At 49.2% G+C, this 25,178-nt stretch overlaps 2 protein-coding genes across 12 annotated transcripts in view; both read right to left on the bottom strand.

The window, feature by feature from the left end:
* Positions 1–179: 179 nt before the first annotated feature.
* SH3D21 (SH3 domain containing 21) lies at positions 180–13,941 on the bottom strand. Of its 6 annotated transcripts, none has more exons than XM_013045931.2 (16): positions 13,742–13,941; positions 13,421–13,578; positions 13,254–13,317; positions 12,883–13,001; positions 12,555–12,645; positions 12,324–12,379; positions 12,188–12,233; positions 11,938–12,038; positions 11,733–11,819; positions 11,527–11,569; positions 2,139–2,232; positions 1,982–2,034; positions 1,764–1,858; positions 739–1,610; positions 580–643; positions 180–495 (listed from the first exon to the last, which is right to left on the bottom strand). In XM_013045931.2, exons 1-16 carry the CDS (start codon positions 13,743–13,745, stop codon positions 430–432), a joined length of 2,013 nt encoding a protein of 670 aa, XP_012901385.1. In that variant the 5' UTR covers positions 13,746–13,941; the 3' UTR covers positions 180–429. The 6 variants fall into 6 exon arrangements, with proteins under 6 accessions (XP_012901385.1, XP_012901394.1, XP_012901387.1 ...); XM_013045940.2 differs by having other exon boundaries at positions 180–501; positions 13,742–13,935; XM_013045933.2 differs by lacking the exons at positions 1,982–2,034; positions 2,139–2,232 and having other exon boundaries at positions 180–501; positions 13,742–13,940.
* Positions 13,942–14,875: 934 nt separating this feature from the next.
* THRAP3 (thyroid hormone receptor associated protein 3) overlaps positions 14,876–25,178 on the bottom strand; it is a 75,664-nt gene continuing 65,361 nt past the window's right edge. For 5 of the 6 annotated variants that reach the window (XM_045064199.1, XM_004740775.3, XM_045064201.1 and 2 more), the window contains 6 exons: positions 24,573–24,684; positions 23,412–23,496; positions 21,289–21,476; positions 18,772–18,967; positions 18,182–18,325; positions 14,876–16,474 (listed from right to left, as the gene is read on the bottom strand). In XM_045064199.1, the coding sequence (XP_044920134.1) occupies positions 16,253–16,474; positions 18,182–18,325; positions 18,772–18,967; positions 21,289–21,476; positions 23,412–23,496; positions 24,573–24,684 (947 nt within the window). In that variant the 3' untranslated portion in view covers positions 14,876–16,252. The remainder of the gene's footprint in view (positions 16,475–18,181; positions 18,326–18,771; positions 18,968–21,288; positions 21,477–23,411; positions 23,497–24,572; positions 24,685–25,178) is intronic. The other variant, XM_004740778.3, reaches the window with a different exon arrangement.

The following is a 25,178-nucleotide window of genomic DNA, read 5'->3' as shown; positions in this document are numbered from 1 at the left end:
CCCGCCCACCTCCTCTGGCGCACAGCTGGATTCTGGAATCCGGGTCCGCGGGCAGAGCCCGACCCCGCCTGGGCCCCTCCTGCCGGCCATTGCTCCAGCACCCGGCAGACGTCCGAAGGAGACACCCCCCACCCGCCCCCGCCATCCGGTGGATAAAAATAGCCGCGCGGAGGCCTTGGGATCGGTAATGGGAGCCACATGTTGGCCAGATGTGCCCGGGAGAGACCGTCAGGAATGCAGTGGGCCGGGAGCACCCGGCAGGCCCCGCCCCCGCCACGCAGGCCCCGCCTCCGCACGGACCAGGCAGGCGCGGCGAGCGCGTACACTGCGGTTTACTTTCTTGCGTTTCTTAAAGTCGTGTGCAAGGACGTGGGTGGCCGGAGCCTGACTTGCTCCCAGGTCCCGCCGTGGTCCCTGCCGGGCCCACCCTCAGTGCGTCTGCGTCTGCGCGTGGATGGAGCCCAGGGTCCGGGACTCCCGAGTCCCCTGCTTCATCTGCACCTAGTCGGGAGAGGGCGTCAGGACAGGCCTTCAGGGGAGGACCAGCCTCCAGCCCCTTAGGACCCGCACCCCACCCACCTCCAGCAGCCGGCGCTTCTCCTTCTCGCTCTTCAGCTCCTCCCAGATGTCCGTCAGCTTCCTCCTACGGACGGGAGGTCGAGGGGGAGGGGTGGGCTGGGCAGGCTTAGAGCCACCGGCCCCCCTCCCTGCCCCCGCTCCTCCCTCCTCCCCACTTACTCCAGCTGCACCCCCATCCGCTCCAGAGACCTCCTTAAAGATTCCATCTCGTCCTGTAGCCTCATTATATCGCCTCTGTCACTTTTGCTGTCCGTGAGATTTTGCGGAACCAGGGAAAGTGGGGTGGGAGTCTCTTGGGGGTCTGGAGTCGACTTGATAGAATGAGGATTCTTTAGAGCAGGGTCTACCTCTTTGGGGGCCACCTCCTCTTTGGGGAGTGCTGCCTCTTGCGGGGTACCCTCATGCTTCCCAGGTGCCTCCTGGAGGAGGGTTGTAGCCTTCTCAAGGGCAGGCATGGACCCTGGCTTGGACTTAGACTGGAATGGGGAGCTGTTGCTCTGATCAAGAGGGTGTGTCATCATGCAGAGATCAGCCTTCTCTGGCATGTGGACCTCTTGGGATCGAGCCTCATTGGCCACAGGAGACGTGAACTTCGGCAGAGCTTGCTCGGGAGAGAAGTGGTGGAATTGAGTGTTGTCTCTAGTGGAGGCCTCTTCAGAGAGCACCTGCTCAGGAGTCAAGACCTTTTCCAGGGTGGACACCTCATCCCCAGGAGGGACCATCTTGGGGCCAAGGAGTTCATCCTCTGGTGGGACTTCTGGGGCAGGGGCCACATCCACAGAAATGAGGCTGTTTGGGCTGGGGGCCTTGTCTAGAGTCAGGCCCTCCTGTGGGGTGGGGTTCCCTAGGGCTGGGGCCTTGAACTCTAGAGTCAGGGACCCCTCTGAGATGGGGACCTTATCTGGAGTCAGGGATTCCTCTGGAGTGGGGGCCTTATCTGGAGACAGAGTCTTCTCTGGGCTGGGGGTCTTGTCCAGAGTGGGGGTTTTATTCACAGGAGAGGCCTTCGCTAGGCTGCTCTGCTCTTCCTCCTGTGGTGATGGGGGTGAGGGCTCAGTTGAGGGATGGGTACCTTTACAGTTTGAGTCAGGTTCCCCTTGGCCTGGGATCCTTCCCCCCTCACATATCCCAGGGATATGGGAACCAGACTCTCTCAGTGGTCCCGGTGTCTCAGGACCTCTTACCTGACTGGTTGCAGAGCGCTGCCGGGAAGCCTGGGTTTTTGGTCCCTTTCTACCAGGGTGGCCTGGACCCCCGCTGAGGAAGCTGCCACCGGAGCCTATGAGAGCAGAACTTCAGGGGTCCAGGCTCCTCTGACCCCAAGTCTCTCCCCATCTCTGTCCTTCAGCACAGCCTACCCGGTCCCCTATTCCTTCCACCAGAGGGAGGCAAGGAGACCTACCCAAGTCTCGGGAGGGGCGCTTCTGACTGTCTCCACTGGGTGTCCAAGAAGGCCTGGAACATATCCCCATCAGACCAGGAGGTGGGCAACAGGGAGCAGCATTTCCTTTGTACTCTCCTCTTTCCGCCCCCCCCCCCCCCGCAACCCTGCTCCTTACTTGGCTTTGCTGGGCCCAGGGGGGGCTGTCACCAGCTTCCTGACTGTAGGGAGGGCTGATTTGGGTGTCACCTTTTTTGGTTCCTTTATAGGAGCTGGGAGAGGAGAAGGGAGTGTGGCACTCATTCACTCCCTTATCCATCCATCTAACAGTTGCTGGCCCTGTCCTCTGCATAGGGGACGAGGGACAAGAGATGAACATTTGATTCTGCCTCTTCAGAACTCGGGGGAAGCCGACCACCCTCATGCCACGTGGACATAAGGAACCATGGGAGCAACCCGAAGGGACACCTAGCAGGAGACGGTTCAGGGAAGGCTGTGGAGAGGACATAGCTTCATATCCTGCTAAGTTTTTTATCCATACTTTTTTTTTTTTTTTAAAGTAATCTCTGTGCCCAACATGTGTCTCAAACTCACAACCCCGAGATCAAGAGTTGCACGCTCTACAGACGGAGCCAGCCAGGCGCTCCTATCCATACATTTCGATGACCTGCTCCCTGCTCAGTGCCCACGGCTGCCTCCCTGGTACAGACTTTATCTTTTTCTTAGCCCACAGCAATAGCCTTTCCCAATCCAACCCTCCTACCCTAGAACTTCTTGGTCTTCTCTATCTCATTCACTCCCTAAGAGAGCTCGCCCAGTTTTATGGAGTTAATTAGCATCGGTAAGCCAATGACTCCCACATTTTCATCCACAGCCTCTGAACTCCAGATTCCTATCCCAGTGTCCTCTCCCTTCCCACTCGGGAGCTAACTGGCATCACACACTTAACAGACCCAAAACTGAGCTCTCACTTCCCATCCCCCAAATCTGACTCTTTTCCACTGTTCCCCACCTCCCACACTCACCCATTCACCCAGATAACAAAATGAGTCACCCTTGACCTCTCTCACTCCCTTATGCTGTACCATCCAAACCACTAGTAAATCCTGATTGCTCCACATTCAAAACAGGTCCTGAATTAAACACTCGGAGTGCCACTAAGCACTCTAGCCCAAGGCACCACCCCCTTGGCCTGGACTAGGGCAGCAGCCTCTGACATGGGCCCTGGCCGCACTCCCCCTGCCTACAGCGTGTTCCCACAGCAGTCAGGGTGGGCTCGGCTTCCACGCGGGGAGCAGACATAAGCAAAAGTAGACTGTATTGTGTGTGAGAGAGTTACTGGCTGTTACTGAGGAAGAACAAGCAGGGGAATGTCCATTCTAAATGGGGTGGTCAGAGATGGCCGCGCTGAGAAGGTAAGGTCAGAGTGAACAGTCACACGCAGTGACCTTCACATCTGTGGGCACCGAGGAGCCGCTCCGGCCTAGGCACGCATACCTGCTGGTGTTTAGTCACACACACGGTCTCACACACAGACATGCACACGAATCCTGACGGGATGCACAGTGTGCTAGTGTAGACCCCAGAGCTGGACACCAGGCTCTGACGTCCCGCTCCACTCTGCGCCAGCTGTGCAAGGACCAGCTGTGTCACTTAGCCGCCCTGTGCCCTGGTATCTGGGCCCTGGTATCCTCGTCTGTACAACGTGCATAATGACAGTATCCACCTGGTGGGGGGGGGGGCTACTGTGAGGTTGGAGGGACCCCACTCGTGTGAGCTGCTTGGAAGAGTATGGGGCATGGAGTCAAAGCTCAGTGAACGTTCACTCTGACTTCAGTTTCTCATGCGTTGGTGGATGAGGAGCTTGGGAGGGTCCTCCCACTAGAAAGCAATTCTGTCCCCTGGAGGATACACTTTTGAGGCACTGGTGGACCTCAAAGAAGCAGGGGAGGTCCACAAAAAGGGAGAAACTGAGGCCAGAAAGGTAGTAGGAGGGCCACGCTGCTATGCCTCCACAGCCTGGGCCTGTAATGAGGAACCGATACCCGGGAGTGGGGCGCACCTCCTGAGCTCCTGCCACAGGCCCCAAGCTTGGTAGCGACACCGCAGTGCCTCTCCTTTCTTCCAGAGGGCTCTGGTGATCTCTGGTCTCTGGTGATTGGTACCCTTTGGCTCCCAGCAGAAGTAGAAGCAAGACCTCTCTGGAAGAAGGCTTCTCCTCAGGTTGAAGGCTTCCCCCTCAACTCCCTCAGGTTGGGAACAAGTCCTAAGCTCACACAGCAAGATCACAAAACACACGAAAAGGCAGGCTACTGACAATGGGAGTCAGCAGACACGACGCACAGCAGGTGCTAGAATTGTCAGAGAGCACAGCTGTGCTACAGGGCAGGCAACAAAGGGACCATCGGGAATAAAAGGCAAGTCTGGGGGTAGGGAAGGAAAACTGAGCAACTAGAGATGAAAAACAGCATTTTTTTAAAAATCTTTTTTTTTTTTTAAAGAATTTATTTATTTATTTGACAGAGAGAGATCACAAGTAGGCAGAGAGGCAGGCAGAGAGAGAGAGGAGGAAGCAGGCTCCCCGCTGAGCAGAGAGCCCGATGCGGGACTCGATCCCAGGACCCTGGGATCATGACCTGAGCTGAAGGCAGCGGCTTAACCCACTGAGCCACCCAGGCGCCCTAAAAATCTTTTTTTAAAAAGATTTTATTTATTTATTTGACAGAGAGAGAGATCACAAGTAGGCAGAGGCAGGTAGAGAGAGGGGGGGAAGCAGGCTCCCCACTGAGCAGAGAACCCAATGTGGGGCTTGATCCCAGGATCTCAAGATCATGATCTGAGCCAAAGGCAGAGATTTAACCCACTGAGCCACCCAGGCGTCCCGAAAAACAGCATTCTTGAAATAAATCAAATATCGGTTAAAGAGCAGGTAAAACAGCCAAAAAGCCAGGGAGAGAATTAGTAAGCTGGAAGCATAGTGATAGAAGGAGCAGAACATTTGAAAGCAGTGGTGGAAAGAATGCCTAATGAAAGGGGGTTTGGCTACTGCTGAATGACGTGGTAGACAAATCCTCACCTCACAAGACAACTAGAAAGCTGGACAAAACCACCACTGCCGGGCTTTGGAAATGGACCAAAGGCATATGCTAACCTGAGAAGCGTTTTACGCTTGATGGCGCCCTTGCCGGCGCCTGCCCCCATCCCTGCCGCGCCCCCACCAGCCTGGTCTGTGTAGACACTGCTCTGCAGCGAGGGCTGGTTGCAAGGATTGGCAGCATTGCTGCCACGGTGGAGGGAGGTCACTTGATTTAGGGTGCAGCCTTGGACTTGGCACTGGTTTCATAGACAGGACACCAAAACCACAAGCAACCAAAGAGAAAATACAGACATGAGACTTCCTTCAGATGTAAAAACTTTTATGCATTAAAGGACACCAGTAAGAAAGTGAAAAGACAACAGGATGGGGGGAAATATTTGCAAAGTCAATGCCCAATAAGGGACTTTTCTCAAGACATTTAAAAAACTCTAGAAGTCAACAGTCAAAAGTCAACGAACCTGATGAAAAAAGAGGCAAAGGACCCAAATACACATTTTTCCAAAAGATATACAAATTGGGAATAAACCTATGAAAAGACGTTCAACATGGAAGTGGGCAGAGAAAGGTAGAGCAGATCCACGAGATACCACCCCACACTGACTAGGATGATTAGGACAAAAAAGAGAGTAACAAATGTTGGTGAAGATGTGGAAAAAGCAGAACCGTCATGCATTGCTGGTGGGAATATAAAACCGGACAAGCATTTTGTGACAGTTCTTCTCAAAGCTAAACACAGAGCTATCCTAGCGGCCAGAGATCCCTTTCTTAGGCATATACCCAAGGGAAATGGAAACAGCCAACACAAAAACGCGTACACAAATGTTCCTACCCCCAAAAGTGAAAACGACACAACGTCCACCGGCAAACAGATGGATAAAATCTCAGACATTCACATAAGGGAATATTATTGGGCAACGAAAGGGAATGAAGTACAACACATACTAGAACAAGATGAAGCTTGAAAACAAAAGGTGCAATAGAAAAGGGTTTTCACGGGGCGCCTGCGGGGGCTCATCAGTGGAGCATGAGACTAGATCTAGGGGGTGGTGAGTCTGAGGCCTACGTTGGGTATAGAGATTACTTTAAAAAACAAATAATTAGGGGCACCTGGGTGGCTCAGTGGGTTAAGCCTCTGCCTTCAGCTCAGGTCATGATCTCAGGGTCCTGGGATCGAGCCCCGCATCGGGCTCTCAGGCTCTCTGCTTAGCAGGGAGCCTGCTTCCCCCTCTCTCTGCCTGCCTCTCTGCCTACTTGTGATCTCTGTCAAATAAATAAATATCTTTAAAAATAAATAAAAAATAAAAAAATAATTAAAAATAACAAAAATGAAAATAAAACTGATTTGAGAATTTTCGTTAGATTTCTGGCCAGCCATGGTTACCCAGGGACCAGGAAACAGAAAGAACACTGCAAGCCTCCTAAAATGCAAGATTCCTTCTCATCTGAGTTCCAAAGTAAAGCTGTTTGAACAGCAGTTATAAAGGGGTCTTTGCAACAGCTGAGGAGTGCCTGGGTGGCTCAGTCATAAAGCATCTGCCTTTGGCTCAGGTCATAATTCCAGGATCCTGGGATCGAACCCCTCATCAGGCTCCCCACTCCGCAGGAAGCCTGCTTCCCCCTCTCCCACTCCCCCTGCTTGTGTTCTCTTGCTGTCTCCCTGTCAAATAAATAAACAATCAAAAAAAAAAGAAAAAGAAAAAGAAAAAGAAGAGGTCACACTCTATCAGGGCCTTAAACCAATGACTGGTGATCTTATTGGAAGAGGAAAATTTGGACGCCCACACAGTGAAGACAACAATGTGAAGACAGGCAGAGAAGAGTGATAGATATACCTATAAGACAAGGATAGGCAGCAACTCCCAGTAGCTGAGAGACGAGGAGAGATGCTTCCCCTAGACTCTTCACAGAAAGCATGGCTAGGCCAACATCTTGATTTTGGATTTCTAGCCCCCAGAAAGATGAGAGATTAAATTTCTGTTGATTTAAGCCAAACAAAACAAAGAAGAAGAAAAAGAAAGAATTTCAGCCAAACTTTCCTGTAACTATTAAAGAAATTTAAAAAAAGAAAGAAAGAAAAAGGAAATGGAAGTAGTTTAAAATCTTCCCATAATGGAAAACAAAACAAAACGAAAAGAAAGGACCAGATGGATTTATAGGCAAGTTTTATCAACTCTCTAGGAATGATTATGCCATCTTTTTTTTTGTTTTCCCCCAAGTAAACTGTATCCCTAGTGTGGGGCTCAAGCTCACAACTCTAAGATCAAGAGCCGTACACTCCTCGGACTGAACGAGCCATCTGCTCCCGTAATGATTCCCATCTTTTTAAGATCTACCAGCTAATTAAAAAACAAAATGTGTACCCCTTAACTCATTTATGGGGCCAGTATAATATTCATAATCAGAGGAGGGCAGTAAAAATAAATGCCAAAACCTTAAGAAAAAGGTTTATGAAAAGATAACAGTATATGATAATAGTATATGAAAAAATAATAAAACCATAACCAATTAATTGATCCTAAGAATACAAGGGTGGCTTAACATTAGAAAATTCTATAAATGTCTTTTATCACATTGATAGATTAAAGGAGAAAACGCAGAGAAATCATTTCAAAAGATTCACATAAACAATTTGGAAAAAATTCAGCACACACTCATAAAAATCATAAATAAACTAGAAATAGAAAGGCCCTTTCTTAATCTGACAAAAAAAAGGTATCTAAGAAAAGATCTAGGGACACCTGGGTGACTCAGTCAGTTAAGGGCCTGCCTTCAGCTCAGGTCATGATCCTGGGGTCCTGGGATTGAGCCCCACATTGGGCTCCCTGCTCAGCAGGGAACCTGCTTCTCCCTCCCCCTCTGCCTGCTGCTCCCTCCTACTTGAATGCTCTCTTTCTCTCTCTGGCAAATAAATAAATAAAATCTTTAAATAAATAAATAAAAAGGAAAAAAAAGGGTTCTAAGTCAGTCTCACTGTTAAAGGAGAAAAGCTGGAGATATTCCACTTAAAATCAGGAACGTGGTAATGATGTTTAACACAACAACTTCTATCCATGTGTTGAGTCCCTAGCCACTATAGTAGAATGAGAAAATAAAATGAAAAGACAGAGCAAAATTGTCATTAGTCACAGATGACATGACTATCTTCACAGAAAACTTACTAAGAAGCTAGAGTTGGGGGGGGCTGGGTGGCTCAGTTGTTACACATCTGCCTTTGGCTCAGGTCATGATCCCAGCATCCTGGAATAGAGCCCCAGCCCTGCATCTTGCTCTCTGCTGAGCAGAAAGCCAGCTTCTCCCTCTCCCACTCCCACTGCTTGTGCTCTCTCTTTCACTATCTCTCTCTCTCTGTCAAATAAATAAACAAACAAACAAAAGCTTAAAAAAAAAGGAAGCTCAAGATAGGGGCACCTGGGTGGTGCAGTTAAGCATCTGATTCTTGATTTCAGCTCAGGTCTTGACATCGAGCCCCACAATGGGCTCCACACTCAGCATGGAGTCTGCTTGAGATTCTCTCTCCCTCTCCCTCTGCCCCTCCTACTTGTGCTCTATGAAATAAATAAATAAATCTTAAAAAAAAAAAAAAAGGCAGGGGAGGAATTGCCTGGGTGGCTTAGTTGGTTAAGCATCTTCCTTAGGCTCATGTCATGGTCTCAGAGTCCTGGGATCACGCTCCACCTTGGCCTCCCTGCTCAGCGGGAAGAGTGCTTCTCCCTCTGGCCCTCACCCCATTCATGTTCTCTCTTGCTTACTCTCTTTCTCTTAAATAAACAATTTTTTTTAAAGCACAGATAAATAATTAGAAATAATCAGTTTTTAGTACCATGACCGGCTATGAAATCAATATACAAAAAATCAATACATTTCTATATTCTTGAAATAAACAGAAGGATATTTAAAAATAAAGTTTAATAATTTATTTATTTATATATTTTTAAAGATTTTAAGGATTTTACTTAACTATTTGAGAGAGAGCGTGAGTGGGGGTGAGGGAGAGGGAAAAGGAGACTCTCCACAGAGCAGAGAGCCTCATGTGGGGCTTGATCCCAGGACCCTGAGATCATTACCTGAGCCAAAGGCAGACATTCAACCGACGTTGCTGCCCAGGTGCTCCTAAGATTTTACTTTTTTAAAGATTTTTATTTATTTATTTGACAGAGAGAGACACAGTGGGTGAGGGAACATAAGCAGGGTGAGTGAGAGAGGGAGAAGCAGGCTTCCTGCTGAGCAGAGAGCCAGATGTGGGGTTGGGGCTCTATTCCAGGATGTAGGGATCATGACCTGAGCCAAAGGCAGATGCTTAACTGAGCCACCCAGGTGCACCAAGATTTTATTTTTAAGTAATATTTACACCCAACATGGGGCTCAAACTCAAAACCCTAAGATCAAGAGTGGCATGCTCCACCAATGGAGCCAGCCAGGGGCCCTTATCTAATTTTTTAACAGACATAAAAAAGTCTGAGGCATCTAGAAATAAATCTTATGAAAGCTGTGCAAAATTTATAAGCAGAGTGTAATACAAGGTGCTGGAACAATTTATTGCCTGTATCGAAAAAAGTAGAATTGGGTTACTCATTAAAAATCAATTCCATGGGGTGCCTGGATGGCTCAGTGGGTTAAAGCCTCTGCCTTTAGCTCAGGTCATGATCTCAGGGTCCTGGGATCGAGCCCTGCATCAGGCTCTCTGCTCAGCAGGGAGCCTGCTTCCTCCCTTCTCTCTCTGGCTGCCTCTCTGCCTACTTGTGATCTCTGTCTGTCAAATAAATAAATAATATCTTTTTAAAAAATCAATTCCACAGAGATAAAGGCACTTAAAAACAAAAGGAAACACTTTAAAGGTTTTAAAGAAAATGTAAATGACTTTTCTGAACTTGGAGCAGGAAGAATTTCTTAGACAAGAAAAAAACCTGCTAACCATGAAAGACTGATATGTCTACATTAACATTAAGAACTCCCATTCATCACAGAACACCATTATACGAAAAGAGATGACAAGCCACAATGAAAGAAAATATCTGTAAGGCATGTAACCTGCAAAGGATTGGTATTCAGTATATATAAAGAACCCCAACCAATTATGACCAGGGAAATGCAAATGGAGCACAATGAGATGCTATTCTGTACCTCCTAGATTCACGCACAAAAGAAGTAAAATCTGGTAAAACCAAGTGTTGAAGAGGATTTGGAATACCAGGCTCTCATACACTGATGGTGTAACGTTAAAGTATACAATCATTCTGAAAGCCAAACTGACTTTTTCTCATAGAAGTTGAATATTCACAAATCCTACGATCTCAAATGGCATCCCTAGTATTGTATCCTAGAGAAATGATTGTAGCTGCACACCAGAACACAGGTACAGAATTGTTCATGGCAGCAGTACTTGTTGTGACAAAAACTAGGAACAATGAAAATGCCTAACATCAGGAGGAGACCAGAAACATACATAAACTGTGGTAAATTCCCTGCAAGGAATATTATACATCAGAGAAAAATTTAATGAACTTACATCTAGATACGACATGGGTTGATCTTAGAAATATAATGTTGATCAGAAAGAGCAAGTCCCAGAAGACTATAAACATGACACCATTCTTATCAAGCTCAAAAATAAGCAAAAATTAATTGATGCATTATTTAGGCACATACATAGGTAAGTAAATTTAAAAATTCAAGGGAATTATAAAAGCAAAATTCAGAATCGTGGTTATCTTTTGCGGGGAGGGTAGGGAGTAGAATGGGAAGGAAAAGGAGCACACAAACCACTAACAATAATCTAGTTCTTGGGTTTGATGACAGCTCATGAATGTTCACAGGTGTTCATTATTGGTTTTTTTGTTTCCCCATTATTGTTTCAAAGCACATTATGTGCAGTTTTGGCATGTGTGAAGTATTCCATTAAAAGAGAAGTAAAACATCCCCACAGAACTATTCACTGACACATTCATGTGATGTGCAAACACACAACACAGTCTCAAAAACACAGACTCGGGGCTCCTGGGTGGCTCAGTGGGTTAAAGCCTCTGCTTTTGGCTCAGGTCATGATCCCAGGGTCCTGGGATCGAGCCCCACATCGGGCTCAGCAGGAGCCTGCTTCCTCCTCTCTCTCTGCCTGCCTCTCTGCCTACTTGTGATCTCTGTCTGTCAAATAAATAAATAAAATCTTTAAAAAAAAAACACAGACTCATTGATCACTGTATTTCCTTATAAAATGAAACAAATCTAAACATGTTGATAGCCACATTCTCAAAACACACAAAGAAATACACACCCACACAAACTGACACATTCCTACACAATGACCCACACAAATACCTATCAGATTTTTAACCCACAGAGGTAGCTCCTAAGGGACTATAATACAGCACCACTGGGAAGCTGTGGGTGTTTATGGGCAACTAAACTGGTGGGGTCCCAGAGAGCAAAATCCCACCACCTCCCCCCTCAAATCCCAGGCTTCCTGGGCACCCACCTGATTCCCGAGACACCATTTTCCGTGGAGTCAGCTTCTTAACCTGTGAAGAACAAAGTTATCAGAATCTGATGAGTTCCCACATTTCTAGATTCACTGTCATTTAGGGGTAGCCTGAATGCCCACTGAGCACCCCCCCCAACTTTGTCGAGGGCAGCCTGCCCGCCCTCCTGAACCCCAACTTGAATGCCTGCCCCCATACTCACTGGGGGTGGGGGGAGCACAAAGTTGTCAGGGAAAACTCCTCTTCGGCCTTGAGACTCTCCTTCCCACCAGCCCTTATCCTCTGTGGTCTGGGAGAACAAGATCCCATGGGGAGGTGAGCCAGGAACCCAAGTTCCTGCCTTCCCGGGTCCCACGGCTTCTCAACATGCCCTTCTGGCCACCTCCCCTTGCCCTGTGCTTTCCTACCTTCCTCAGTACTTTCACCTCGTCCCCCCTCCGCAGCGCCAACTCATCTGGGGCCTCAGGCTGGTAATCGAACAGGACCCTGTAGATCTCAGGGCGGGAGACTGTAGGGGGGTGGTCAGTCCACTAAAGCCAACTGCTCTCTCCAGATCAATCAGGCCCTCCCTCCCCCATCAGCTCGGTTGGGTTCCCCCTTCCCCAGGTCAGCTAGGCTTGGAGAGGGTTCGGAGGAACCCTTGGGCTGGGTGCTCACCTGTCCGCAGGTAGTCTGGAGGGCTGTCATAGGTCAGACTGCTCAGCTAGTGGGGGCGAGGGGAGGGAGGAACAAGCTGAGCCTCCACCCCTCTAAGAAGAACTCGCAATGTCTGTGCCCACTGCACCCAGTTTACCTTGGGAGGCCGCTGGGTACCAGGGCTGACTGAAGGCATGTCTGGGTTCCCGAGGCCTGGTGGGGACAGTGAGGTTAGGGGGGTGTGCTAATTCAGTTTAGATCATGGGAGAAGTCAAAGGGGTCACAGGGTCAGGATGCGTGGATCACAGGCTCAGGCCACTGGAAGGGTCAATGGTGACTGCAGAGTCTGGTCACAAGGGTTCACGGGGTCACAGGGTGCAGGTCTCACTTGGGGGCCCACTGTCCAGCAACTCCACAAAGTTGGATGGGAAGGCTCCCAGCTGCCCGTTCTTCTTCCCCAGCCACCAGCCGTCCTCAATCTGGGGAGGAGGAGGACGCAGGGCCATCTGGTTCTGCCCCAAGGGTCTCTCGAGAATTCCTCCACCCTTGTTTCTGTCCCGATTCTGTCCAGTGCTCCCTCCTCCTTTGCTCCCTCACTTTCCCATTTCTGTGTCCCTCAGCAGCCCCAACGCCCACACCCTCTCTTCACACATCTCTCACCCAGGGATGAGCTCCAGCATCTCCGCCCAAAGCCTCTCATCACTTCGTCCCCTCACCTCCTTTATCACTTCCACAGTCTCCCCAGCTTGCAGCTTCAGCTCGTCTGCCTGCTCTGGGATGTAGTTGAAGTTCACCTTGCACCATCTTTGGGGGCCCCGAGATTTGGCAGGGCGACCTGGAGTCAGACGAGAGAGAAAGAGGCCGCTGGAGCCGCGCTCCCCAGTCCCCGGAGCTGCGAGAGGGGCGGGCCGGGGGCTCCCAAGCTAGAGCGCCCGGCCCCGCCCCAAGGTGGAGCATTGTACCCAAGAACCAATCACAGGCCGCGGAGTGCCCCATCGGCCCAGAGCCGCGCCCAGAGCCGCCGCTGGGGCTGCTGGAGCTGCGCAGGTTCCGCCCGCCCGCCCACTGGGCCTGGCGCTCAGCTCACCTCGGCGGCGTGCACAGCGCGGGCTCGGCGCCTCCCCCGCCGCGCGCAGATACTCCGGGATCGCCTGGAAACGAACGCGAGGACACCGGGGTGGGGCGGCGGCTCTCAGCTCCGGGGGTGGGCACGCACTGAGACCCTCATCCACCCGACCTGCGGCCTGGCCTCACCTGCACCAAGCGCTCGGGAAAGAGACCGCAACGACCCCCCAGCTCTCCGCGCAGCCAGCCCCGTGAGGGCCCCTCAGACACCTGCCGGACCACGTCCCCGGGCGCCAGACTCAGCTCGTCCTCTTTCTGCGCGCGGTATCCGGCCAGGACCAGCACCTCTGGGGGCAAAGGACGGGGTAGGGGCGCAGCTCAGAAGGGACGGGTCTGGGCACACGGGCTTAGGCGCGAGTCCCGGACTCCGCATAAAGGACAGCGGGAGAGCGGGGTGGTGGTGTGGACTTCTCTTGCCTTCTCCGCCCTCCCCAAACCCTCTGCACATACCCATAGCTTCCGGGACTTGCTCCAGAGCCGGGCTGGGAGTACAGTGCTGTCCCGTGGGCTGCCGAGTACTGGGCCAGGGTAGGGTGGGACGGGCTGCAAGGATGTGAGGCGAAGGAGGCGGAGACGCTAGCGGATAGGTCGGCCCCAGGTGCTGGAAGTGGGTGTGGGAGAGGAGGTGGCCTGGCTCAGCAGGTTCGGCCCCCAACCCTGGAATGGAGACTCCAGGGTCTCTGGCCAGTGCTGGGGCCGCAGCTCCCCCACCTGCTCTTCCTGGCCCAGTCACTTAAATTCCAGTCTAGCCGCCTCTCCTCCCTCTCGCAGCCGTAGGCCCTGAGGCTCCCACCCACCGTTGGCACAAAGCCTTTTCTGGCCTACCTTCTCCCCGCAGGCAAGCTGTGAGCTGCACGGGAAGAGGTGGGAGAGGCACATACCAGGGTGGGGCCCCCAGCAGGCGGCAGCGGCTCCGAGGCAGGCCCTGGGCGGACTGGGTAGCTGCTCTGGTGTGCACAGAGCTACCACAGAGTTCTATTCCAAATATCTGCTTTCCCTGGAAAGCACGTTCTCCCCATAACCCCACCCCAGAGTGCGACCAGGCTGTTCGCTTTCATAAAACACACCCAGACTCTCCTTGGGAAAAGACAAGAAATAAGGAAGTTTAGGAGCTTTCAAGGCTCCCGCTCATAGCCAAGGCCAGAGCCAGCAAGGCCTGAAGTTGAGGGCCCATCTGGTGCCAGTCCCTTCCTGGCTGGGCTTTCTGGTCATCTTTCAGCTCAGAAGGCTGAGGCTGTTTATCACGACCCTTGATCCCTGCCCCACCATTCTGGAAGCCAAAGTCCTTGCCCATTACACCACAGTGCAAGAATCTGGTTCTTTTAGGGTGTACAAGGTACAGGATGAAAAACCACCAGGGTGGCAATGAGTTAGCCAGCAAAGGGCGGCAGTCTCCTCCCTGAACTGAGCATGGCACTGATGAGGAAGGAACTGAGCAACAGCCTCAGAGACAGCCATGAGAGTTGCTCTTTCAGGTTCCCTGAAGCTGCTAATTCCCCACCCCACCACACACACACACACACACACACACACACACACACTCTCTCTCTCTCTCTCTCTAAAGGTGACAATGACCAGAGTCCATTTACATCTGCCTTCTTCATTTATTTTTTTATTTGCAGGAGGAGTTGAAACAAATTTTAAGGGTGTTTTCATTTTTTTTCCCCTAAACATGAATCATTCAAGTAAAACCAACTTAACTATAGAAATGTAGCAAAGTAAGGGGGAAAGAAGCACAACAACCCAAGAGGCAAAGGTTGGGGGCGGGGGGAGAAGAGGTGGGTGCAGTCCGCATATAACATATGCATAAATGCCGTATGATTCACCTGCTCAGGACCGCCTCCCCAGAAGGCAAGCACAAGGACCCATTTAAAGAGGATGTTTTTCCCCCCAAACATCCAAGAATGTTTCAACTTAAAGCTTAAGGTTAAAAAAAAAAGAAAGGAAAAGAAAAAAACAAACCCCCACAAACCACCCAGCCATAACCACCTTCCTTAATCGACCATAGGAGTTTCTTTTCATTTTATAAAAAGATTAATAAAAAATATTGAAAAAATTATTTTCTCATCTTATATTTGTAAAGATAATAGAATTCAGAAGTTTCTTAGAAAACAGACCAGAAACTGCCGACCAGTTTCCACCCCTGTTGCTGAGAGGATCAGCAGGACTACAAAGTTTGGGATACTGGAGCTGCTGGTGGAGAATGGGATGCCCAGCCCAGAAAAAAATCAGAAAATATTGGGGTGGGGGGGACACGTGGGGTGTGGTTACAGCCATGGAATACATGGCTGTGCAGAAAAGGGGAACACAAGGTGGTCAGAAAGGCCTTGAACTCCTCCTCGACATACAAAACCGATTTTTACAAAGATCCAAGCAGTTTGGTCCCAAACTGAGGTGAACACTTCAATGTTTATTCACATGCTTTGTTTTCTCTTTGAAGAATCAAAGTTGCCCAAATTAAATCTTTCTGCTATTATTACTACATATGCCTAAAAAAGGAAAGAAAAAGAAAAAAGGGATGAAGAAGGGCTTTTAAAATCAGGATAAGAAAGAAGAGATTGAAAATCATCAAATTAGTCCTCTTAGCTCCAAATGAAAGAAAGAACAAAACTGTCGGTTTCTAATAGGGAACAAACCAAAATCCAAGTATCGCTCTCCCCTCCCTACCCCAGCCCCCACCCCGCACACCAACAACAAATGAGAAACACAGCTAAAGCCCAACGTGTTGTGTTCTGCTCTGCTCAAGAGCCGGGCCTGACCCCAGGCTCCTCGGCCGGCCGCCTCTGTCCAGTGGGACGCAGCGCCAGGGATGCTTTCGGCTGTAGTAGGATTCTGCGTGGCTGGCTGGTGGCGGGTAGGGGTAGGATTTTTGCAATCTTCAGGCTCCTCTGTTTTGCTCCTCACCAGCCATCTTCCCAGCGCCCTCTCTCCCCTGGGCAGGGGCTCCCATCAGAGTGGCCCCTACTCAGTTGTGGGCTGTAAATTGTCCTTCTCTTCTCGGTTCTCGGTCCCACTCTCGTCGTCTTCAATCTCCCCTTCCTCCCCACTAAACTTGTCGTGGGCCCATTTGGGGCTGGTGCTGGACTTCCGGAACATGAACCGGCCTCGACCCCGAGGGAAGGCTCCTCGGCCCCGGCCCCGGCTCACCCACTTCTCACTGCCTTCACCTTCACGGTCATCATGCTGAGAGAAAAGAAAACTGCCATCAATCCCGGAGCGAACAAGAGTAGCCAGAACCCTCTTCTCCCCCAAAATGTGACTTTCTCATACCAATCTTTTACCTCACCCCACCTTTTGTTGCTTTTCTGTCCTCCTCCCCTTCTCCTACTCCAAAAATGCTACTGATTCAGATCCAAGAGAATATTCCACCGGGGCCTGAGGCATTCTGAGGCAATAACTGGGCATTACAATGATGATGATAAAATCTTCACTGAGGCCCAAGAGACCTTCACCTGCATTTTCTCCTTTAAACCTCACATCTCCCCTACCATCACCATCACCCTCCACTCTGCCAGGAACTTAAGGGGACTTTATGTTATTTAATATTCCAGGTGTCAAAGGACAGGTCTGAGAAAGCCAAGCAAACACCAAAACATGAGATTCTGTCTGGTCTGGGATGTCAGGGAGCTCGTTGGCACGCAAGTTCTTGCCCACCCCAGCCAAGAACAGGCAGGGAGACCAAGGGCAAAATGACCCGGTCATGGTCTCAGACTTGTGAGTGGCAAAGATAGGACCCAGAACCCAGCCTCCCATCTCTCTCTCGCCTCTGTAATTTCATGCAGAGAGGCTGTGCGGCAGAGCAGGAAAACCCCAGCCTGCATCTCGATCCTCCCCTGATAATCACCCGAGAGAAGGGCTCCAATGACAGAATGAGGGAGAAAGCACTCTGAAAACTACAAGTTGTTGGTTTCATCAGCCCCGTGGCTTCAAAACCTCTAAACCATCCCTTAGGTCCCAGGGACCAACTCAGTGAGAGGGCCAGTTGCTTCCCGCCAGGGCTGCTGGTTCAACAGCCTAAACACAGGAGGTCAACAATGCTGCTTCAGGCAGCAAATGGGGACAGGGAGAAGGACTCAGATGGCTTTCACCTTCCCCCTGGAGCAGTGCCACTCCAGCACCTGTGGAGCTGGCCCAGTCAACGTTCCCCTAGATGCAGGCCCAAGGGTCCCTGAGGAGTCTCCAGCCTCCCCAGAACAGGGAAGGTGGCTGTAAACCTGTGCCACTGCTGGTACAGCCCCGCACTGGTCCTGCTTGTGGCGAGGCAGCTTCAGCTGCAGGCTTACCTTGGTTACAACACTCCAAGTCCCATCTGCTTGGACCTGAGCCTGCTGTTCAAACAGCAGGACTGACAGAACTTACTCCCTGGCCAGGTAATCCAGCCTAGACGAGCCCCAAAGTGAGGGACGCATGGAGGGAGACCCACAAAGTGCCTGCTGCCTAGGAATGACCAACAGCTCAGATGAGAGACGCCCCAGTGACATCTCATTCTGGAGACAGAGCCTCTCCTCGAAGAGATCCTGAGCTGTCTTTCTATCTTGTACTCGGGAAGGACAGCGTGAACTGCGAACTTGGGGGGAAAAGTATGGACTCTGTCCCTGGATAAAGGCTGGAGGGCAGCCGAGGGTGGGCTAGCAATTAGACCAGCTCACAACTCAAAAAGCCCAGAGCCTCCCTTCTTGCTTATCCTGAAATCCACACACCTCCCAGATGAGGCCAGGATCCCGCCTCGCGGGAGAACACGCCTCTAGCCAGCAGTGCACTATCCCCCAAGTACAAAGAACTCCTGCACATGCCTTTCATCACGGCTCTGGACAGACCAATGAAGCCTCGGGGTCAGCCATGCTGTGTGCCAGAGGCCCCCGGCCCTTCCTGGTCATCCCAGACACATACCAGGTAATACTTCTTGCTTTTGGGCGTGTACTCGGGGTCCCACTCCTCCTCCCGGTTTCTCTTTTGAAAATCGTTGCTGCTGCTGCTGTTGTTGCTACCGGAGTAGGTGCCTCTCCCCCAGCCTCTCCCTCTGGCTCGAAACTGCTGTGGCATAAACGGGGAAAAGGAACAAAGAAGTGCGTCAGGAGTGGAGAAAAACCATTCCCTGCCTTCTGCTCAAATACCTCCTCTGGCACAGGACAGACAGGGGTCCTCTAGTCAATCAGCCAATCAACTGGCTTCTAGCCACTGCCATTGTACTCGGGTCTGTAGTCCAGGCAGAGAACTGGATGGCACAAGGCCCTCCTCCCTACAGATGCTGTAGCAGTCAAGGTAAATGTGGAAATCTGGAGGCCAGAAGCCCTGAGAGGCTTTCTGGGTAAGCACGATTATGAACAGAAAAATAACTAGAAGCAAAAAGCCTGGGGGAGGGGGCACCACAGATTCTGGGACGGAGAGCTTGGGTTTCTGTAGCAAGGGTAACAAAACTAGTAACCTGATAATCACATAACCAGAACCTGCGGGAGCAGGGAGAGGGGGAAGGATCTTACGAAGGTCCCTCGAGCTCTGCCGCCTCTTTCACTTGGACCCACGAAGTCTTTGGTCCCTAGTCTTGACTTGTCAAAGCCTGTGGTGCTCTCTTCCCTCTCCTCCGTCTCTTCAGTGTACTCCTCCGCTTTGTAGGAATGGGATGACTGGGACGAAGAGGAGGAGGACCTGGACCGGTCTCGTGCTCTCCGGTGCTTCCTATGAGAACAGAAGAGCCGAGGATTTAAATCAGTCGGCGCTGGGGGACAGCCCTCAGCTGGGGCCTCACTAGAGAATCACGAGCATGTCTGTGATGAAGACTCCAAAGATGCATAACCTCAAGACTCGCCCCCAGCTACCCACCCAGGGCACCTAGAGTTTCCTCTCAATTCTGAGTCATGTGTCTGTGTCTTAGCCAATGAAGAGCATGGGACATGCACAGTAAGAGGAAGAGAACACGGCCCGCTGTGATACATATGCGTGAATGAGGAAGGCAGAAGGAAGCCAACACTGCACTGGGAGCCCTGATGTACTGCGCACCTTACATTACCTTCATTTCTCACAGGAAGAACGCAAGCTGCCTCACGGGCCTGTTCTTAAGACTGAACAAACCACATGCTTCAACACTCTACAGGGACAGAGCAGGCAGGCTGCCAACGGCAACCGTGACCTTTCAGGAGCATTTCCCCATTTTATAGACAGCGGAGATTCAGGGTGACCAAGCTGAGCAGAAGCTGGGCTCAAAGCTAGCTCTAATTAGACAACGACTCCACATGCCACCTCTCACTGAGCTCAAACAGGGTGAGTTAGTAAGCACAGGATCTAGCAAAACTCTTCCCAGAGTGACTTCCCGCCCTTCCCTTCATCGGAGAGCAATTACAGACTAGGGCAAATGAGCTTACTACAGTGAGTCACTGTCTATGTACCAGAGGTCGGTGCCAGCCCTGCCATGTGCTGATGGAGCCCATTGGCTGCCTGTAAGGTGGCAGAAAGGCCAGTCACCCAGGACTACAGGACAACTTAGGGGAGAAGCCTGCCAAATGCCAGGAACCTCTCGTTGTCCTCCATTATGCAAAGTATCCTTCTGCCTCTCCCACCACACTCCCTAACATTTAAGAAGCTCAACAACTTAAATATTTAAACCCTAGTGGCTCTTTCTAGCATTTACTCATAAGAAGCCCAAGTTATTGTCATAGGATTTTTATAACTAAGATGTGTAAGTCTTGACTCCTGTAAGTCAGGGCTATTTTAAGAGGTTTTAAAAAATAAGACTCCAAAAGGCCCCAGATTTGAGTCCCAGCACCACCTTCCATACTTGTGTGACCTTGGGTGAGCTGTCCTTCACTCCTATGACAAACAGTTTTGTCAACTGAGGCGTGACTTAGAGTGAGAGTAAGCGTGAGGGTAAGCATCTTTCTTCTTGCCCCATTCAGAGAATACTAGGGTTTCAAAGACTGCAAGGCAAGTCAGAGGAAGAGACATGTGTTCCAGGGAAAGCAATCAGGATCAATAATCCAAACCCAACCCTGAAATGCTGGAGGGGTCCTGCTGCTTCTCCACCAGCAAGCAGCGCTGAGGACTGCTGTACAGCCACCTCCACTCTCCGCGAGGATGATCGAGTCCCTCGTCAACAGGCAGCCCCGAAGGCTGCCAGGGCTCCCCGGGCAGAAGTAACACAGCGGAGAGGGAGACAAAGTGGAACAGAACACCTGGGTTTTGATGCCAGCTGATCATCTTAGACTAATCATCTGTCCTCTTAGACCAATCATTATGAGCCTGGCTTATCTTTCAAAATGGGCAAAACGGGCACCACACCAAGTGTCCAACTTATTTCAAAGGATTGTTATCAGCAAGTGGATATGAAAATGCTTGCCGGCCGAAGTTCACAGACAGGAAAAGTGGTGTTGCTTCATATGGGAAAGTGCAGGGCTTCAACTCCTCCATGTTTAATGAGACATGATTGAAAAGGCATGGAACTTTCACAGATGTAAACAGAAACGACAGGACCTTGGCATGGATGCTGCCCTAGGACGTTCAACAATGCTACCTTTGTTTAAAGAGTATTTGGAATACCTCACTTGGAGGTGTCTGCGAAACTAGTTCTGAAAAGGCATTTAAGATCAACAATCTTGTCCTATCTAGTTTCACTCTATTTCTTTGACAAAACCAGCCAACAACTTTGAACTGTTTCAAAAACGTACGTCTCCACAAAGATTTGTGATGAAAAAGAACATATAAAAGAAAATGCCTAACACAACCCAGAAGGAATTCCCAAGTCATTTTCTGCTCCGTCCATATAGCCAAATTAAATGCCCATCTCCCAGGAGGCCTTCTTTATTAGACAAGGATCACACCTACTTTAATGCAGAAATTCTGTTTTCAGCCAGGGACCTTACTTGACAGTTCCATGTTATACAAGAACTGCTATCATTCCTAACCCTGAACTTCTTTGGCTTAGAAGGTCTGGTATACAGTCCAAAAGGAGCAGACAAGAGACCCCACACTCCAGAGTCTGAAGGAAGGAACTGGGGCTTACGTACTTCTGCTTCTTTGATCCTTTATGAGTTTTCTCTGTTTTCTCAGCTGATCTTTCCCTTGAGTGGCTTGAGTCTCTGGAATCTACTGATTCTCTTGATTTACCTCGTTTAAGATCTCTCTCCTTATGTTTTTTACGACGTTCAATATCAAGGCGGAGATCAACAGGATCATCTTTGTATTTTCCCTCAGCCTGCCGTAAGAGAAATCAAAATTAAGGTTTTTGGGATTCAGGGCTGACAACTCAACCACCCCATAAACTGTGGTTTCTACTCCAATGAAGTGGTGCAGAGGAAGCACTGGGAGTGTGAGCTCCTCACCCAAGCTTGGAGGGCATATAGGATTTCCCACATTAGTCCCTTCCTGAGGGTCCCTCACAGAACCCAAACTGTTCTCTAAAATGATGACGATTGCCTTCTGAAAATGCCAGACATTGATCTTGCCTTGTTTGTTTTCTCTGTGGCCCAGTAATGACTCTGGCTAGCCTACACACTGAGTAGGCCCAAATCAGCTTCACAAGGTGGCCGGTTAGGCTGGCTCAGCCTAGTCACCATCAAGAGTGTAAATGCTGGTGTCGTGTCATCCTTCCCTACCTACACTGTGGCAGCCACCATGGGTTTACCCTCTCCTTGGAATAAGCTCTTAGTATGGAGCCCAACAAGAGACTGTGGGACACTTCAGCAGCCTACCAAAAAGCCCAGTTACAGTGAGAAATTGCTTTAGAGAGGGAAGAGCAAAACCACAATGGAGAATCCACAAAGTGGCAATACCAGGTCCAGTTTTATTTTAAAAAGGGAAAAGGCAGCAGCAAAAAAGGAAGGTACCTTTTTTTTTTTCCCCCCCTGACTTCATTTTATTAAGTCGAATTCCCCAGGGCATGTGTGATGTGGATTCAGCGGTGGTGGCAGTGCTGCGTGCCCTAAACCAGGGCAGGGCTTTCAACAGCTTGGGACACTCAGAGCACAGAGGGCCAGGCGGATTCAGGGACATGAAGCACTAGGACTTGGCTCATGGGAGGTAAAACCTCTCTAAAAGAGGAAGGAATGGGCAGTTCACTCCATATAAATATCTCACACAAAGTACTAAGCTTTTTGTTGAAATGAAGTTCAAGAAGGTTTATTTCTATCCTGTTCGTTTTTTAGAGGGAATGGGGCCTCTGTGCCCTCCAAAGACCCAAAAAAGGGGCAGATGCTGCTCCCTGAGGCTGTACACCCACAGCACCTCTATGGAGCAGGCCCAGAGGGTGAGCACTCTTCTGCTGTCTCAAAGCCTTGCATTTCACAGGGTCAGTGCCAAGCTGGTGAGAACATGAAGAAAAAGAAAGGAGGGGGAGCGGGGAGAGAAGAGAGACTGTGCAGAGGGCCTCTCATCACATTTGACTACCGAGACAAATTCATTTGGAAGACCTGAAGATGAGCATCTTTAGGAAAAGGTTTCAGCAGCACTGGAAGAGCCATCTTTAATTTTAAATTTCAACTGTATATGTGAATGAAGGTCAATAAATACTAAGACTTTAAAAAAAAACCCAAATCTATTATTTCATAGTAAAAGATCGCATACAAGCCTTAACCTCTTCATTAACTCTGCGTGCACATCACTGCAAATGTAGCTAGGCTATCAAAATAATGTTTAGCTTTAAAGTAATAGTAACCAACAGATGATAAATATGGTACAATGTTAGGAAAAAAAAAAAAACTGGACTAGCTGTTTAAAACAGTCTACCATGTTAAGATATGAATATTTCACTCTCCTCTGACATGCATGTCTTTTTGAAATCATGGTTGGAAATAGTGCATGTAATATAGTTGATTTGATAATACTTACAAGCAGAAAAATATCACAAAAAGTTTCTTCTCTCATCATGGGCACTTGTTCCAAAACTCCTCTCTTTTTTTTCTCAAGCTCACCTCAATAGACTTTGGGGTCATTTACCATATTCTAACCACTTCACAAAGGTTGTTGATACATTTAATAAAAATTAACCCTTTGTAGTTCATTTTTAGAATTATGCCCATCCTTAAAAGAAAAACACAAACTTAAGTAGAGAGTAATTTAAACAAACACATTTCTGTCAAGTTCATGCCCAACGCACTCATTTTGTTGGAATTACGATCAAAGCACAGTTCACCTTATAGCCAGGTTCCCGTGGACTTTTCATTTCATCATGAGCCAAACCATGTTTTCTGAATGTACTGGGAGAAATGTCTATCCTCCTAAAAATTGAAAATAGGAAAACTGCTTAATAATCCCCATAATGTGAATGTATTATTGGTAGTATTTTAGTTCCTAGTTGGTTAAGAGAATCCTAGGCATTCCTTTAAATTATGTCTCATAACTTACAAATATATATTACTAATATTCTTTGCTTACATATTTATCCTGTCCCATAGGTGTGTCTGTGTACAGGCACATGAGCGCACGCGTACACACACACACACACACACACACACAGACCAACTTCTCAGTCAAACTCTAACTGAAGAAACTTCTTATTCCTTCCTAGTACTGTTACAGCCAGGAAGAAAGACACCTACACCCACGCCTATAATCTCAAGTTCACATCAAGACTATCCATGCCCTGCTAACCTCAAAGAGCAGTTTTCGTCTTGGGAATAAGAATATAATGGACCATTATTTACCTATGAGATAAGGTCTAGGTGAGAAAACTGCCTGATACATACACACATCCTGAAGACCCCAGACTGTTGTAGAAAGATGGTTCTCCTCCCTACTACAACCGAGATGATTAGTAAGAAATTAAAGCTACAGCCAAGTTTGCTTCTAGACAAAGCCCCTAGGTGCTGAATATGCTCCCACAACTGAATGTGACGGTCTTTAAACCTGCTGGGCTTTTAAACCCTTTGACATAATCCTCCAAGCTCTCCCATGCACTGGAAATTCTTCTAGAAGAAGAACTGCTACATGGAACACGTGTGTTCCATATAATGTGTTCCATATATCAGTCCTGGAAAAAAAGCTTAACATTTACTCCACCTGCAGCAAGTTCACCATGGTCTCAGGTTATCATCTGCCAGTTCTCAAGAATACAAGGATTCATCTATATCAAAAGGCCGGTCCTTCCTCAGGCCCACAGTGAAAAACTGCAGTCATCGAGGCATCCCCTTTCCACTCAAACTACAAACACCCACTGCTAACCTAGCATCCGGAGAATGTTCACCCTAAACTCCGCTGCTAAGGCACCCACCTAACATTGACAAGAACAAGATGAGTTTATCATTCGATGAGCAAGCTTTTATGGCCACCTCCAGCTTAAGGCCCAAGTCCTCACCTGTGTATCTCTGGGCTTTTCTTGTTTTTAGCTGCCTCCTGCTCAGTTCCCCTCTTTAGGTATTTAGTAAAGCGCTCATGCAATGTCATTCCTGAGGACCCAAAGTGATGTTCTGTGGGAATTCAAAGAAAAACACATTACACTCTCAAAGGTGGGACCAAATATTCGACTCTTCTGCATGAACCCGAAGCCACAGAGATGTGATTCAAGTAGTCAAATCCATGTAACAGACACACTGAAAAGGGGAAGGAAAGATGCCCGGGTCACACACCATACAATGTTGGCTACTGAATGTCCACTGTCGCTCTGTCTTAGGATGTGGGTATGAGGAAACCCAGAGCTCACTTCTCTATGAATCATGGCACCAACTCCCCCTGGAGTTAAATTTTCAAGTAGAACCTCTAACTGGCCCACCCCAGCTGCTGTATCACTTCTCTTTACTACTCCCCAACCTGCCCACCTCAGTTTGCCCAGGACATGGCAGAATAACGCAGAGAAGAAATTCACACCACTAGGTCTCTGAGAGACCTCTAGAGGCTTCCATCTGACAGACAGGAAAAAAGAGAGGTGCTGGAAAAGCCACACTCCCTTCTTCAAGCCTTGTGT

Source organism: Mustela putorius, unplaced genomic scaffold (genome assembly GCF_011764305.1).
Source record: "Mustela putorius furo isolate JIRA1106 unplaced genomic scaffold, ASM1176430v1.1 tig00003853_pilon_pilon_pilon, whole genome shotgun sequence".
NCBI classification, from domain to species: Eukaryota; Metazoa; Chordata; class Mammalia; order Carnivora; family Mustelidae; genus Mustela; species Mustela putorius.
Note: the sequence above shows the minus strand (reverse complement) of the source record. Positions and strands in the feature narration are given on the sequence as shown.